At 50.9% G+C, this 15,651-nt stretch overlaps 1 protein-coding gene across 1 annotated transcript in view; it reads right to left on the bottom strand.

The window, feature by feature from the left end:
- Positions 1-8,751: 8,751 nt before the first annotated feature.
- Positions 8,752-15,651, bottom strand: part of Lsm3 (LSM3 U6 small nuclear RNA and mRNA degradation associated) — a 7,425-nt gene continuing 525 nt past the window's right edge. The window contains exons 2-4 of the mRNA XM_013010393.1: positions 14,419-14,529; positions 12,829-12,924; positions 8,752-9,083 (exon numbers count right to left, since the gene is read on the bottom strand). Coding sequence (XP_012865847.1) covers positions 9,003-9,083; positions 12,829-12,924; positions 14,419-14,529 — 288 coding nt within the window. The 3' untranslated portion in view covers positions 8,752-9,002. The remainder of the gene's footprint in view (positions 9,084-12,828; positions 12,925-14,418; positions 14,530-15,651) is intronic.

Genomic DNA, 15,651 nt, shown 5'->3' with positions numbered 1-15,651 from the left:
TCTCTGTCTCTCTCCCTCTCTCTGTCTCTCTTCCTCTCCCCCTCTCTCTCCCTTTCCCCCTTCTCTCTCCCTCTCTCTCTCCCTCTCTCTCTCCCTCTCTCTCTCCCTCTCCCCCTCTCTCCCTCTCCCTCTCTCTCTCCCTCTCTCTCTCCCTCTCTCTGTCTCTCTCCCTCTCTCTCTGTCTCTCCCCCCCTCTCACACACACACACTTCTTCAGCCCCCTCCCCCCCCCACCTCCCCCGACCCCACTGTGTGTGTATTTCCTACAATCAGAACATCTTCTTATAGAGCCAGGACCCACGTCTAATCCGCAGGCTATATTTAAGTTTGGTCAGTTGCTCCAACAATAATCTTTCAGAGCTACGCACGTTGCTCCAGGATCACGTGTGCACTTATTCCTCCTGTCACTGGTCTGTTTTAGTCTGGAATAGTTCCATAACATTCTTGGTCTTTCTTGACCTTGAAGCTTTCTTTCTTTCTTTCCACTTGGGTTCAGGGCCTGGGGCTTCACAGGCAGGCCCTCTACCACTGAGACATGGAGCCAACACTTCTTTTCCTATTGGTTATTTTGAGATAGGATCTGTCTGGGGGAGCTGGGCTAGCTCTACACCCCCGACCACAGCTGGGCTAGCAGGCCCGTGCCGCAGTACCCAGCTTCTGCAGAGATGAGCAGGGCGTGAACATGGTTCGGTTGCTGGCTCGGAGCCCCTGCTTTTCCTGACCCCAGCCCTCCACGTAGCTGCGATGGCAGGCATGTGCTGCCATGCCCAGCTACTGGCTGAGAACAGCGTCTCCTTAGACTGCTTTGAAAGGTTCCTTTGGCCACAGAAGATATTTAGGGTCTAATCTGGTACAGGTTCGGCTCCTTCCAGTGTGTTGCTGATTTTGGGCCTTCCCAGGTGACAGCTAGGAATGACTCAAGTCCCTGAGGACAGAGCTGTAGGCTCTGACGTAGATGGAGATGCCCACCAGGGTGGCATCTGAGAGTCTATGCCTAACACGCTCCCAAGGTTTGGTGCTGCTGGCCAGTGAGGCACGTCTCATGTACCAAGAGATTCTAGAGTGTGGTGTGCACCTTTCACAGGAGGACTTATTGCTGCTTGGATTCCAGTAGCTCACACCGGTAATCCTAGCGACTCAGGAAACTGAGATCAGAGGAGCACAGTTGGAAGTCAGGCTGAGCAGGAAAATCCAAAATTCTGATCTCCAATTAGCCACCAAAAAGCTGAAAGTGGAGCTCTAGCTCAAGTGGTAGAGTGCTCGCCTTGAGCAAGAAGCCAAGCGATGGCACCCAGGCCCTGAGTTTAAGCCCCAGTAACAGTGCTGTCTCCCCTCTTCCCTCCCCCACCTCTTTCTCTCTCTTTCTCTCACACACACAGCTTATAGGTTCTGACTCCCAAAGTCCTGATTCAGTAACATTGGGATGGGCATCAAGAATCTGTGTCTTTATTATTGTTTTTGAAGTGCTAGAGGTAGAACTCTGGGCTGTGCATGCTGGGAGAGCTCTCGGCATTGCACCATGCCAGGGCTGAGAATCTGCGTTTCTAACCGCCCCCCCCCCCAAGTGCTGTGGCTGCTGAGGAAGGCCAGGAGCTCTCTCTCAGCCAGGGCGCTGGGACGCGGGGAGGAAATGGCTTGGTCTGGTTTTGTAATGAGGATCTGACAGGCCCTAGAGATAATGGTTTATTGGTGGAGGACTTCCTGCCCTGGAGCCTGTGACAAGCTCTCAAGTGTTTTTCTTGCTCAACCCAACATAAGGAGAGTGCTCCAGGGGTTGGCAGGCTGGGCAGGGCTTGAAGAAGACAGTTCTGGGGAGGCTAGTGTGAAGGAGGGGCGCCGTTGGGATGGGGAGAGGTGGGGGCTGTAGCAGGGCAGGGACACCAGAGCTCCATTCCCACTGCCCTCCCCCCCCGACAGTCCAGGCCCTCATATCTGAAGCACTGCCCATGGGCCTGCTTCACAGTAACTCCTCAAAGCTTGGGGACACTTGAAGAGAGCTTGGGCATCATACTATTACTTTGTAAAGATGAGCAGTCTGTGGTACTCCCGGTGAAGAAGCGTAATTCTCTTGAGCTGGCCCCTCACACACAGTCAGGATGGAACACTTTGTGCCAAACTGTAATCAAAATGAAAAGCATCTGCTTAGAAACAGTTGTCAGGTGTCTGTGCTATGTAGGGTAGAAAGAGGCTGCTAATACCAGGGGTCAAGTCCAGGCTGCTGAAATGACCCATTGTCGCGCTGGAGGTGAAAGGGTAGAGGTGACCCTCCAGATGAGTCACTTGCCCCGAGACGCAGCTACAGGATGTGATTGTGACAGACAAGCCTGTCAGGCGCTGCTCCGTTCTCCAGTTTGTTCACCTTCCCCCGTTCTGGAAGGTTAGCTTGGGGAAGCTGTGCACTCAATGCTGGAAGCAGACAATGCGGAGTGAAACCCAGCAGCCGGACAGCCGTTCACTTCCTCCTCTGAGGCCTGGCGTCCCCCACCCCCCGCAAAGCTGGGTCCTCCAGGGCCCAGAGGCACCGTCCAGCCACCTGAACTGTGGCGCTGCAGGAGCAACAAGAGGAGCCGGAGGGAGTTGGGGGTGGGGGAGCCAGGAGGGAGGCCGCTGGCCGGAGGCCTGTTGCAGTGTCAGTTCTAGCAGAGGGTTTTGTCTGTCTGCTCTGTTCCCCCAGAGGGCCCCGGAGGGTGCTTAGACCGGACAGGATTCCTGCGACACACTTCACACTCTATTTGGATGTGGGCACTTGGTATGCTTTCTTCCAGGAAAGGGGGAACAAACCTCATGGGTGACACCCTGCCCTTCCACGGGTGTGGAGCAGCGCGCTGCGCAGCGGCAGGCCAGCTCTGGGTAGCTTTCAGCAGCGCTCTCAGACCCTGAAGCCTGACAGGGCCCCGCCGTGCGGACGAGCCGCCCTTCCCTTGGTTACTGGAGCCTGGGTTTTTCCTGGGCTGTGGATGACAGTGATGTCATCGTCTCGTGCTGCTCACCAAGCCGGGTCCACTGATCTCTCCATACCCTAAAGCAGAGCTGAGAAAATCATTGCTAAGAACCAAGGAGGCAGCAAGGCAGAGGACACGCGCGAGCGAAGCCTCCCGCCCTCCTCTGACTCCCAAACCCTAACCACCACCACCATTTCCAGCCAGCCTCAACCTGGCAAAGGCATAAAGGAGAAAAAGGATGGAAGAAGATGGCAACAAGAACTTAGCAACCCGGCTCGGGTAGACTCAGTAAGACGGAAACGGAGCTTAGCGAGGCCAGCTTCACACTCACTAGGCAGGCTGGTATCATGAGGGGTCTTTCCTACTGTGGGCTAAGGAGGAAGCGGGCTTCTGTGTCAGAGCCCCTCCCTCTGTGGTGGGTGTTTTCCCCTTTGCATTCGATGCTGGAGGAAATGGGCTCAGAGACCACGTCTGGTACCTAGTTGGTCACTAGTAGCACTGGCTTTCAGTGTCCTCACCCAGCAACACATAAATGCTGGCTGCAGATACTTTGACCAACAATTTTCTCACACTCTAACCTCTTAACCAGTCACAGAGGCATGCTGGCTTTTCTCCAAGACACACAGTATTCAAACTGCACGGACCCTGAACAGATGAGGACGCTAAAACTGTGAACAGGAACAGGGGCCTGACCTTGAACCCCAACACCAGCTCTGTTCACCCATTGTTTGGCTAATGCACAGGGCCTGGCGTGCTGACAGAACCTGTCCTGCCCGGAATATGCTCTTACTGCCAGCCTGTCGTCTTCCATCCGCGTTGTGGGCCACGGTGATGTTCCTCCTGGCGCCCACAGTGCATGTTACGTATGCTCTTCCTTTGTTCCTGGCACCAGCAGATAGCATAGTGTTGGAGTTCCACAAGCCGTCTGGCTTTAAGGAACTAGATGACACAGGCTTTGTGGTCCAATATTCATATGCATCGACTGCAAACCAAGTGGAATCGAAGTGGAAAAGCAAGGTGCGCAGCGCCCCCTGGTGGCAGTTAGAGGGTGTAAGTTTGAGACAGAGACCCAAGAAGCTCTGGGCTGTTAATGGAGGAAGGTGATTCTCGGTGACGATGTACATTCGTTCATTAATGTGCATTTTACAAATCTGGAAGAAAGAGGTTTAGAAGTTTTGCCACAAGTTCAAAAGGATGCATGTTTGGGGAGATATTTAACCCTTACAAAAACATTTCTGTATTAAAACATCCATGCTACTCATTGATGATATGTTTGCTTTTTAATGGTACTGAGGCTTGACCTCAGGACCTCATGTTTTCTGAGTTTCTCTACCACTCCTACCTCTGCTGGGAGGCAGAGAGCACAGGCACACCTGCGCCACTGTACCTGACCCTGGTTTTGTTTTCTGAGACAGGGCCAGCTGCAAGCTCCCCCAGCCAGGCTGTCTGTGTCCGCCCCCTGAGTGTACAGCTGTGCACCTCCACTCCTGGCGCCCATGTTTATGTTTTTATGTACCAGTTAAGATACTTTTAACTAAAAGACGAAATGAAACCCATAAGTTTAGCATTAACACAAGCTGCTCAGGGGTGCACTGGCTGGCTTCGTTCCCCTCCATGTGAGCCGGTAGGTCCAGACAGTGTGAAAGGCTTGACAACATTTACAATGCTGCAGGTGAGAGAGCAGGGTACGCAGGTTTGATTCCCAACTCTGCTGTTCCCACCAGGTCTGGGGAGGAGGAAAGTAGCCATTTGCCTTGTTGTGAGCATGGAAGTATATTTCCCATTTGTTCCAGTGGCTGCTGTTGATTCCTAAGGAACAAAGGTGCCAGCTATGGGGGTCACTTCTGTAATCCCAGGTATTTGGGAGGTGGAGTGAGGAGGATGTAGTCTGATGCCAATATGGACTAAAGGTTCTTGGGCCCTCATTTTAACCAATAAGCCGGGCCTGGTGGCACATGTCTGTCATCCCATCTACATGGGAAAACTAGGATTCCAGTCCAAGCAGGCCTGGACATAAATACAAGCTATCCCCAAAATAATTAAACCCAAAAAGAACTTGGGTCATGGCCCAAGTGGTAGAGTGCTTGCCTCGCAAGAGCAAGACCTTTGTATGAAGGACGGGGCAGAGGGAGTGAGGGGGAAGGGAGACGGGGGCCTGCCTCCTGCCGGGAGGAGCCCCCAGTGGTCTGTTTTCGGATGAGCTTTGCCTGGCTGTCTGCTGTGGCCTTGGGCAGATCTTACTGGCCAGCTCTGCATCCCGTTCTATGAAGGTGCCGAACCCTTGCCTTCCTCACCCCATCTCCCAGGGTCCTCCCTGGCTCAAGCGACGCCTGCTGACCTTTGACCAGGAAAACATTGTTAGGCCAGATGTTTCCTCCCCAGACCCAGGCCGGCTGGGGCTGCCCCGCTCCCTGGCCTCCAGAGCCTCAGCCTCAGCCAGCCCCCTGCAGACCCGGACATGCAGGAACATTTGATCGTTATTTTTCACTGAGCAGATCAAGTTCTCCTGAAGACTCCCCAGGGAGAAAGAGGGGGGACAGACGTAAGATGTGTACCTGGGGGCCACTGGGCCCCCCAGCTCTCCACGGCAGCCCCACAACGCGGTCCCCCAGCCAGGCTATCTGCTCCTCCCCACTGCACCCTCCTCCAGACACTTTCTCGTCTGCTCAGGGCACCTGGGGCAGCTGCAACACAAGGGGGCGTGCTAGGCTGGGGGTGCGCGCTGGGGTCTTGAGGGCTCCCGGGAGGGCAGTGCATCCGCAGGGGCCATGCGCGCACAGGCACGGGGCCTGGCCCATCGGCTCCAAATGCGGATTAAACAGCCAGACCAGGGCCAACAGAACAACAGTGGGCACGGGGCGGGAGGACTCGGGCTCCTGTCAGCAACCTAGCCCAGATCCCTTCCCCTTGGCACAGTAAGCAGGAGGGAGGGGCACCCAGAAAAACCCCAGGCTAATCAATACCATACGCTGCAGGGGGCATGCCATTTCCTTGTCTAGGAGGAGCTTCTAGAAGGAGCCAAGACAATAAGAACGTGCATGCTCTGGTTCATGACCATCGAGCAGTGCACCTGGCAGGGGTGGAGCACACTAGGCTGTCATCCTGCAGTGGGTGGCTGGTTCGTGTAGCACAGCCGGAGTCTGTGGGCCTTCCCGGTCCACCTCCTTCCACCCTGTGCCGTGCCCACTGTTGTTCTGTTGGCCCCGGTCTGGCCATTTAATCTGCACTCAGAGCTGATGGGCCGGCCCCTGCCTGTGCGAGCGCGGCCCCTGCCGATACCACCCTCCCCAGAAGCCCTCAGAGCCCAGCGCGTACCCCTGCCTAGCACGCCCCCGTGTGTTGCAGGTGCCCCACTGGAGCTCCCAGGCCAGGGAACAAGCCTGAGCTCCACCTTCCCGTCACCCATCAGGCAATCCAAGTTCTGAGGGTCCACAATAGCTTAAAACCTCCCCGCCGTGGTGCGCGTGCTCCAAGAACCTGATCAGCAGTGGCGGAGTGTCCTGCCTCCCCGCTGGGTGGCATGTGACCCCGGCCTGGCCAGGCAGAGCCCATTAGCCTCCTGCGCCAGAATGGCCAACCAAGAGAGGTTGGTGCAGCTGGCCGCAGGCCACAAGGAAGAGCTGGCTGAGCGAGTCTCCACCATGCCGTGCTGCTCAATCCAGCGGGGATGGCCCTTAGAACAGTTATTTTCCATCCCCTACACAGTGAGCATTACTCACAGCTGGCAAAGGTTCCCACAAGGGAATATTCCTCTCGAGGGCAGCTAAGAGGAGTGTGAGCAGTAGCCAGGTCCAACAGACAAGAGTAAAGGATGTGTGGAGGTCTGTCCAGACTTGTAGGGGTGGGAAGTGTCTGGCCCTGCCAAGGCAGCCGCAAGTGGGACGTGAAATTCAGTAAATGTAGATCCACCCAACGATGCTATAAGGTGGTCTCGGGGCTGTGCTTGGCACACAGGTGCTCTACCACCTGGCCATGCCCCCAGGCCCCTGGTGACACTGCTGTAGGAATCTCCACTCCAGCTCCCGTGGAGGATCCCTAGCGGATGGCCATGGCGGGAGCCATCCCTGGCCCTCTCACAACTGCCACATCCACCCCTAGATTTGTAGAGGTGGGGCTGTGCGTGGCTGTCCCCAGTGCTCAGAGCCTAGTGCCACGGCGGTTCCCAAACTCATGTGGCCTCCTTTCCCTTTAGGGCAGTTTTTACAGACCACCATTGCTCTGCAGCTCCTCTTATGTCCTCATCCTGTATCTTGGCGGCTAGGTGGGTACACAGATGTTTGCTTGTGGCAGTTGAGTTCTGTGTCTGAAAGGCAGTGTGTCAAATTTTAAGGTATCAGTGACTTAGAAGAAATATACCTAAGAAGTCTTCCTGTTCTAATGCACTCTGTTGGTTGCAGATGACGGAAGAATGAGGCAGTGTCCAGGAATTAAGCATGCATGTCCAATCCACCAAGGACACATGCAATGCAGAGTTCTACAGCGTGAGGTGCGGTGGAAGGCAGAGTCCCCGTGCCCTGGCTGAGGTGCAGCGTGGAGCTCGTGCCTGGAGCTGCACGTCTGCGGTACCTGTGGCACACATACCCACACAGGCAGGGGTCCATCACGCCGCCACCTCAAATGCAGAGTACCTTTGCCTGAGACCGATGTCCAAGAAACAGGCACTTATAGTGCATCACTACCGTTACTATGTATGCAGGCAGCCACTAAGCGTGCACCCAGAGAATGGCCACTGGCTATTGCCACAATTGCTAAGTCCTCCTTTTTCCAGTGAATAGGCTGTGGCAAGCAGGTTACCTCGCAGGCCACTAAAGCTTAAGGACAGCGTGAAGCTGGCCAGAGACAGGAGGGGCCTCTAGCTCCTCACCCAAGATACCACTCATCAGCTCACTCACACCTGTCTGTCTGCTCAGCAATCTCGGAGGGGCAGGTCCAGTGAAGCGAAGCCATGATGTCTGCTGAAGGGATCTTGCAGGTGGATGGAACACCATGCTCGCGTGAGCGACCAGTCCTCCACAAGGCAGAGTTCTACATTTCACAGTGAAGGGCATCAGTTCTAGGCTCTATTTTTTCCTTTTGTGCAGTCCTGCAGCTTGAATTCAAGACCCAGGCGCTGTCCCTGAGCTCTCACACTCAAGGCTAGCCTTCTACCACATGAGCCACAGCCCCACTTCCAGCTTTTTGGTGATTAATTGTAAAGTCTCAAGGACTTTCCTGCCCGGGCTGGCTTTGCACTGCAATTCTCAGATCTCAGCCTCCTGAGTAGCTAGGTTTTCAGGCATGAGCCACTGGAGCCTAGAAGGCCCTATCTTGATAAAATTTTACAACTGCAACAGGTTTATACTTTTCCTTTAAGTATGGCTGTCTTAAGCTAGAAATCTCATCACAGAATATGAGGGCAGGCTATCAACAGCTCTGGTCCCTGATTATCCTCTTGGTGCCCAACCATGTGTCTTGTGAATGCTGGACAGGAAAAGTTATGATAGAAGACTACAGTTAAAAAAAAAAATCAAGCCGGGCGCTGGTGGCTCATGCCTGTGATCCCAGCTACTCAGGAGGCTGAGATCTGAGAATTGCAGTGCAAAGCCAGCCCAAGCAGGAAAGTCTGAAAGACCCCCAATTAACCACCAGAAAACCAGAAGTGGCACTGTGGCTCAAGTGGTAGAGCACTCACCTTGAGCTGAAGGGCTCAGGGACAGCATCCAGGCCCAGAGTTCAAATCCCACAACCCACAAAAAAATAAATAAAAAAACAAATGACGTAAACATCAAATTTAATTTGAGGAAAAACAATCAGAAACTGTCTGTAGGAATACTGGAGCAAATCACTCCTGAGGAGTCCTGCAGCTTGGTGATCATGTTTATTAGAACAAATGGAGAAAAATAAGAATTCAGCTGAAGAAATTGTAAGTCACTTGCAGATCAACTCATCTTGGAGGAGAAGAGTCTTTGATCATGTCTTAATATCAAAAAACCAAGCAGGCTTCTCTCTCTGAACGTCTTGTATATTTTACAACTGCAATTGTACAGTCTCCTACTTTCTAAACGTGATAAATTCTTCATTTCAGCCAACTCTCAGAGGAGGGGCAACCAGCACAACGCCATCTCCCCGGACGAAGAGCATTGGAATATTCCGTTTTGTTGACTGGAAGAGAAAGGAAGAAAACACCCAAAATGCATCTTTACAAACATGTATTTCTCTGTGTGTGAGAGATGAAAATTTAAAGGCTGGCTATAAGGCAAACAACTGGACTGAAAACCTGATCATTCACCTCTGCAGCATGAAGAACCCACCCATCTACCCTCCTTCTCCTGGGTACTGACATTATGGCAGTACCATCTCTGCTCTTCCTGGGTGACAGCCAGGTACTTTCCCCATGCTCTCTGGAAACCAGAGAGACAAGGACAGGATCCAGACGGCCCATGAGCCGCCCACGCATGGCTGTCCGCACTTGTTCCTGTTGGACTGAGGACTGGCAGCAGCAGAGCCACCCAAGGCTGGGGCCCTGAAAGACAGGACCAACTCTGGCAGAGCCACATGCCTACCGAGGACTTCACGTGGCAGACTACCAGCTTCCACTGTGCTCAGCCAGGATGTCTGTCTGTGCATGCAGCACAAGTACACAATCACACCTTGCGGCTTCTGCTGAATGGTCAGGCCTTGGGCAGTCAGGAAATCATGGCATGTTTGAAATTCTCTTATGCCTTGGCAAAATATTAGGTAAAACTTGGAGAGTAGCCCAGAGACCTCCCAAATAGGCATGGGAGAAAGAAGATGCTGGAAAAGGCAAATGTAAGTAGGCACTGCTAAAACACGTTACCTTTAGAACCCAGTTTATAGAAGTATTTTTAAAACACTGTGATGAACAAGGCTGAACGTTTAGGTTGAGGAGACTTTCCTAAGGACAGATCAGATTGAGGGCAGGGCATTCTCTGCAGGCTTACGGAAGCAAATGGTGCACAAGGATTTGAGAGACATCGCAGATAGAGCTCCATGGGGGAGAGAAAGCCCAGAAGGCAGAAGGCACATGGTGCAGCTATGAAGAGCCCAATACCTCCAAGAGAGACCAAGTGCCGAGCCAAACGATGAGGTGATGCGTGAAGGAAGGCGGTAAACAGGATGCTGGCTGGGGCCAAAAACTACAGCCCTTCAGCAGCCCACAAAGTGACCGCTCCACTGTGGAGGAGTGAAGGTTCCGGTTTTCTGCTTCCCATGAGCAAGTCAGAAATCAGCTAAATCATTCAGACGTGGGTTATGTAAGTTACGGGAAAAAGGCCCACAGAGCACCTACACTCTGTGGGCGTCCTCCTGTTTAGGAAGTGCTGGGGTTCATTAGTATTTCAACAGAGGAAAGGGAGAGAAACAAAGCCTAGGCCAAGGTGAGAAACCACCGAGTCTGGTTTCCTGCCTTGGAAGGAAATGAGGAGTGCACAGGAGAGGGACGAGGGTAGCTGTCCGTGGTGCTGAGTGACACCACAGCCACTCCCAGACTCCGCTATCTGTCCTTTATACACTGACACTCCAGAGAGACACTACTGCTTGTGTGTAAAACCTACGGGATGGGCAAGCAGACAGGCCTGCAGCACAAAGCAGCATGCATGCGCCACACTTTCCAGACAAAACTGTTTTCTGTTAGACACAGCAAGAAACACATTTTCAATCATCTGGTGATTTCATTTGTAACACTTTACACAACAAGTCATGGCAGTGCAGAAGACATCTCACAAAGTAAACCCGCTCTGCCTGCTTGTTGACAGTAGCAACTCTGGAAGCAAGAGAGGCAGTGTGCATGTCACCCAGAGTGGCAGACTTACAGGCAGAGCTGGTTGTCTGTACAAAGGTCAGTGCTAGTGACATACGATGGAACACACACACACACACACACACACCCTCTTCAGTTCTTGGATGAGCTCTGTTCTTGGTCACCATAAACCCGGAAGGAGCAGTGGTGTCCCATCCCTCTCTTACAGTGGACACACAGCTGAAGTCAGCCTCTTGTGTTGCAGGCAATATTAAAACAATATTAGGTACATTTATGAAGTGCCTATAGTGAGGGTAAAATGCTTAGATCAACACACAACTGCACACACCATATCTCATCACATTTTTGAAAACTTTGTTTGAACTAAAAAGGGAAAAATGCTGCTAATTTAACTGACAGTGCATTCTTATCTGAGTGACAATAGCCAGACCTAGAGATGCTAAAATATAAGAAAAGGAAGTTCCCTTTAGAGTTGGAATATTATTACCGTGGCCATGTTCAAAACCTATGATATGGAATGTAAAACACCTACAAAGACAAGCTCTTATGTGGCAACTCTGATTGACAGCCAAATGCCCACATTCAGAGGTGGGGGGGAGGGAGGGAGAGAGGGAGAAAGGGAGAGGGAGAAACGGAGAGAGAGGAGAGAAGGAGAGGGAGGGAGAGAGAGAGAGAGAGAATGAGAGTGTGAGTCTCTGCTGAGGAAGCCAGGAATGACTGGACTGGAGAAGGAAGACAGGGATAGACGCTGATGTTGACAAGGTGCTATCACTAACCTGAAGGCTTCTCCTGTAACATTTCCATGAATCTGCCATGGCCACATGAAGTGGGTTCTATTATCTTATTACCTCTTTAACACAGGCCAGGTAACTTGGCCCAGTTATATATGAGGTGAACATAGAGTCCAGGAGTCCACATTTTAATTACTAGAGTCTAGCAGAATCAGACTGATCTTGTAATACTTAAAAGGCTTTTCCAACGAGATCACTAGTGATTACGTGAAAATGACTAATGAAATGTACCATTATTTGGAAGACAGTGATAACTCATGAACTAATACTTTGCAGATAAGGGCTTGCTGTTACTGCTTGAACAATAGAACAAGTTCGCTGACATGGTTTCTGATGCCTTGGTCCCACTAATCTAACTACCACTTGTCGGGCTAGGAATGTGGCTCAGTTATAGTGATTGCCTAGCATGCATGAAACCCTGGGTCTGATTCTTCAGTACTGCATAAACAGAAAAAGCTGAAAGTGGTGCTGAGGCTCAAGTGATAAGAGTGCTAGCCTTGAGCTTCTTTTGCTCAAGCTCAGGGACAGCGCCCAGGCCTGAGTTGAAGTCTCATGACTGACAAACTAACAACAACAAAAAACCTATCACTTGGAGTCTGGATATAAAGTCAAAAGCAAGTATCCACAAAGTATACTACCCATCTCTGTGGTCAGACTTTTCTCAGCTATAGCAAGTCATGGCTGCAACTCTAGTCATCATCAAGCCTGGCATCAGAGATTCTCAAATGTTTAAAACAAATGCTTTACACTAAATGTTTTGTTTTAGAAGTTAGGTGGTTGTCACTAGATCTGTTACTTATGAGCAGGGTATGGTAGTGCATGCCTGTTATACTAGCACGAAGAGGATAAGGCCGAGGGAAAGTGTGTTCAAGACTAGCATAGGCTACATAGTTAGATTCTATCTCAAAATACAAAAGAAGATGACAAAACAACTAAGGAAAAAGAACTGTAACATCTTAATCCTATGATAGTTTCATGTTTCTGAACGAACTAGTATTCAAGAAATTTCTCAAATTTTTTTCTGGGTACTGGTAGCTCACGCCTGTATTCCTAGCTGCTCAGGAGACTGAGATCTGAAGATCACGGTTTGAAGCCTGACTGGGCAGGAAAGTCCATGAAACTCGTATCCCAATTAATCAGAGGGGAAACCCAACATGGAACTGCGGCTCAGGGGATGAAGTGCTGGCTTTCAGCAAAAAAACTCAAGCACAGCAGCCAGGCTTGAGGTCAAGTCCCAACCCCAGCAGAAAACCAAACCGAAGAAAACACTGTCAGGCTTCCCATAAATATATGTAAGACTGATAATATGTAGGTAGAAAACAACAAAATTCCTTACTTTGTATATCTCTTCATACGTCTCCTCATCAATTTCTATGGTGGTCACAGTTTCTTCCACGTCTCCCAGAATCATATTTAAATGCTGGTCGTAAGCCTGAGGTGTGAGGAATCAAAAGATCAGAGAAACAACTAAAGGGACACAACACCAGTGTCTCGATTACACGCTACACGTTCAGTGCAAATGTCTTGATTACTTGGTACACTTTCAGTGCATATGCCACAAACTTCATATTAAAAAACAAAGACAAAAAAACTAACTTTTAGTGGGATAGCCCATTTCTTTACAAATCATTTCTAATGACAACTTTATTCATCCAATAAAACGTAAGTTTATGCCCCAAAATGATGTGCTCAAAATAATGGAGTTATTCTGAAGTGGCACCCTGCTTGTTATTCCTGGCAGCTGCATCTTTGACAGTGCTGTGAAAACCTGCTGGCCTTGTCAGTGACAGGGGAGGCAGGCATGCGAGCCAAGATGACGGGCACCACTGGCCTGGTGCGGACTAAACACCACAAAGGTAAAATAGGCAGAGCAATACCATGTCCAGGACCTGTGGCCTGGTAAATGTGGCCACTAAGATATTTGATGCAACCTCCAAATAAATTTTCCTAAAAAGTGAACTTTCTGGGGTCTTGTTCAGAACCCACTTCCATTTTAGTTCTAACAGTGAGGCATGGTGCCCCCACTGACAGGACAGAAGTGGCAGCCCACCTGCCACAGGGCACTGCAGGCAGGGAGCACTAGGCTGAGGCTGAGGGGCAGAAGACACAGCAAGCTGGGGTTGAGTCTGCACAGGAAACGGACGCCTCCAAGACGTGCTCTCGACATCTGCCACCGATCCATGTAATTAAGCTCAGCTGTGTTTATATTAAGCCTACTATCTGCCTTTTTCCCTATGCCCTTCCTAACCTTACTGTTGCTTTACTTCAGGCGTCATGAAAGATGTAACCACAGTACTTTTTTAAGCTTTAGACTGGGGCTGAAGTGAGACCACCTGGGTTCATATTCTGTCTCGCCCTGGAATGACTGGGATGTCACCTTGAGCAAGCAACTGTGAAGTTCTGAGCCTGAGCTTCCTCAACTACAAAACAGGTTAGTAGTTGTAATATGCTCTCAGGGTATACATCATTTAAAACACTAAAGCAATAGAACCTGACATCAATGCCCAATGAGTGAGTTAATCAGTTTAGGGTAGAATGATAGTCAGAGCTGAGTGCCTACGGCTCATACCTGTAATCCTAGCTACTCAGGAGGCTGAGATATGAATTGTGGTTCAAAGTCAGCAGAGGCAGAAAAGTCAGGAGACTCTCATCTCCAATTAACCACCAAAAAGCTGAAAGTGGAGCTATGGCTCAAGTGATAGAGTGCTAGCCTTAAGAAAAGAAGCTCAGGAACCTGAGTTCAAGTGCTAGGACTGGCACAAAAAAGCCAGGCATTGTGGAGTACGTCTGCAATTCCAGCACTCGGGAGGCTGAGGATCATGAGGTTTAGAGTGTAGCTTAGTGGTAGCTTTTAACATTTTGAAGGAGCAAGGGTAGAAAAGGATAAGGAAAGTTGGTCTCACGGTAATCTGACATATTGACTTACATGTAATCTGCCTCGAAGCTCTCGGTCATTTCTCATCTTCACATAAATACGCTCATCCAGGCTGAGCCTGATGAGATCTAAGGGCTCCTCTACGGTATTGGTAGTTTGTTGCTGATAAAAAGAAACATGTCATTAACACCAGAGGAAGTGAAATGTGTGAATCATGGCTATGATGTTACATGGCCAAGTGACTCAACCACTCTATGCTTAGGGTTTTTCTTTTTCGGGTCCGGTTGTGGGGCCTGAACTCTGGGCCTGGGCGCTGTCCCTCAGCTCTTCAGCTCAAGGCTTGCGCTCTACCACTTGAGCCACAGCGCCACTTCCGGCTTTTTTTTCCTGCTTAAGTGGTGCTGAGGAATCAAACCCAGGGCCTCATGCATGCAAGGCAAGCACTCTACACTGAGCCACTTTCCCACCCCTAGGGTTTTTCCTTTTAGTCCTTAAAAAAATCTTTAGTTGTACAAAGGAGTTCCCGCTTAACAGCAGTTTGTGAATATGATTCATCTTCATCTAGGTCACCCCTTCCAACATTCTCACTCATCCCTCCCCTCCCCACCCCTTCCCTCACTCTTAAATTTGTAAGATATTAACCAGCAAAACGCTAGACTGGAGGCATGGCTCAAGTATAATGCCAGCTATGAACAAGAAAGGGCTACATTCACGTTCCTGAATGGGTATGGTGGGGGGTGAAGTAGTAAGACTTTTCAAGAGCCTCTTCAGTTAAGACAGGAGATCAGTGGCAGAAGGTGACTGAACGTTGATTCTACAACTTCACAAGGTTAGAGACACAAGCAAAACACCCTGACTGCAGTTGGTGTCTCCCTCTGCCCTCAACAGCTGTCTGCTAGGACTACATAACTGCCAGCAGCACTGGAGTACCCCGAGGGTCTCAGTCCTTGCGCTCCCGGAAGTGGCTGTAGGTGGAGAAAAGCATCTAGATACCAACTACCCCCCTGCTGCTGGAGCCTCCGTCCGGGCCGCTCGCTGCCCTCCCGCTTTGTCCCGTACCTCTAAACGCTGCCTGCCTCTTCATCCCTGGCTCCTTCTACTCAGTCCGTGTTTCCGTGCTCACTGCCCAATCCTGGTCTTAGGGGGTTACAGCTAGTGGTGGACGCCACCTTAGCAAGCTGCATTTAGTACGAAGACAACCACCCCACGCTGCGACGCTGCGAACCCTGCGGGGGAGGGCAGCGCAGGAGGGAGAGGGCTTCGTCCGGGGTTGCGGGCCGGGCC

This window comes from Dipodomys ordii, unplaced genomic scaffold (genome assembly GCF_000151885.1).
Source record: "Dipodomys ordii isolate 6190 unplaced genomic scaffold, Dord_2.0 Scaffold12, whole genome shotgun sequence".
NCBI lineage: Eukaryota > Metazoa > Chordata > Mammalia > Rodentia > Heteromyidae > Dipodomys > Dipodomys ordii.
Note: the sequence above shows the minus strand (reverse complement) of the source record. Positions and strands in the feature narration are given on the sequence as shown.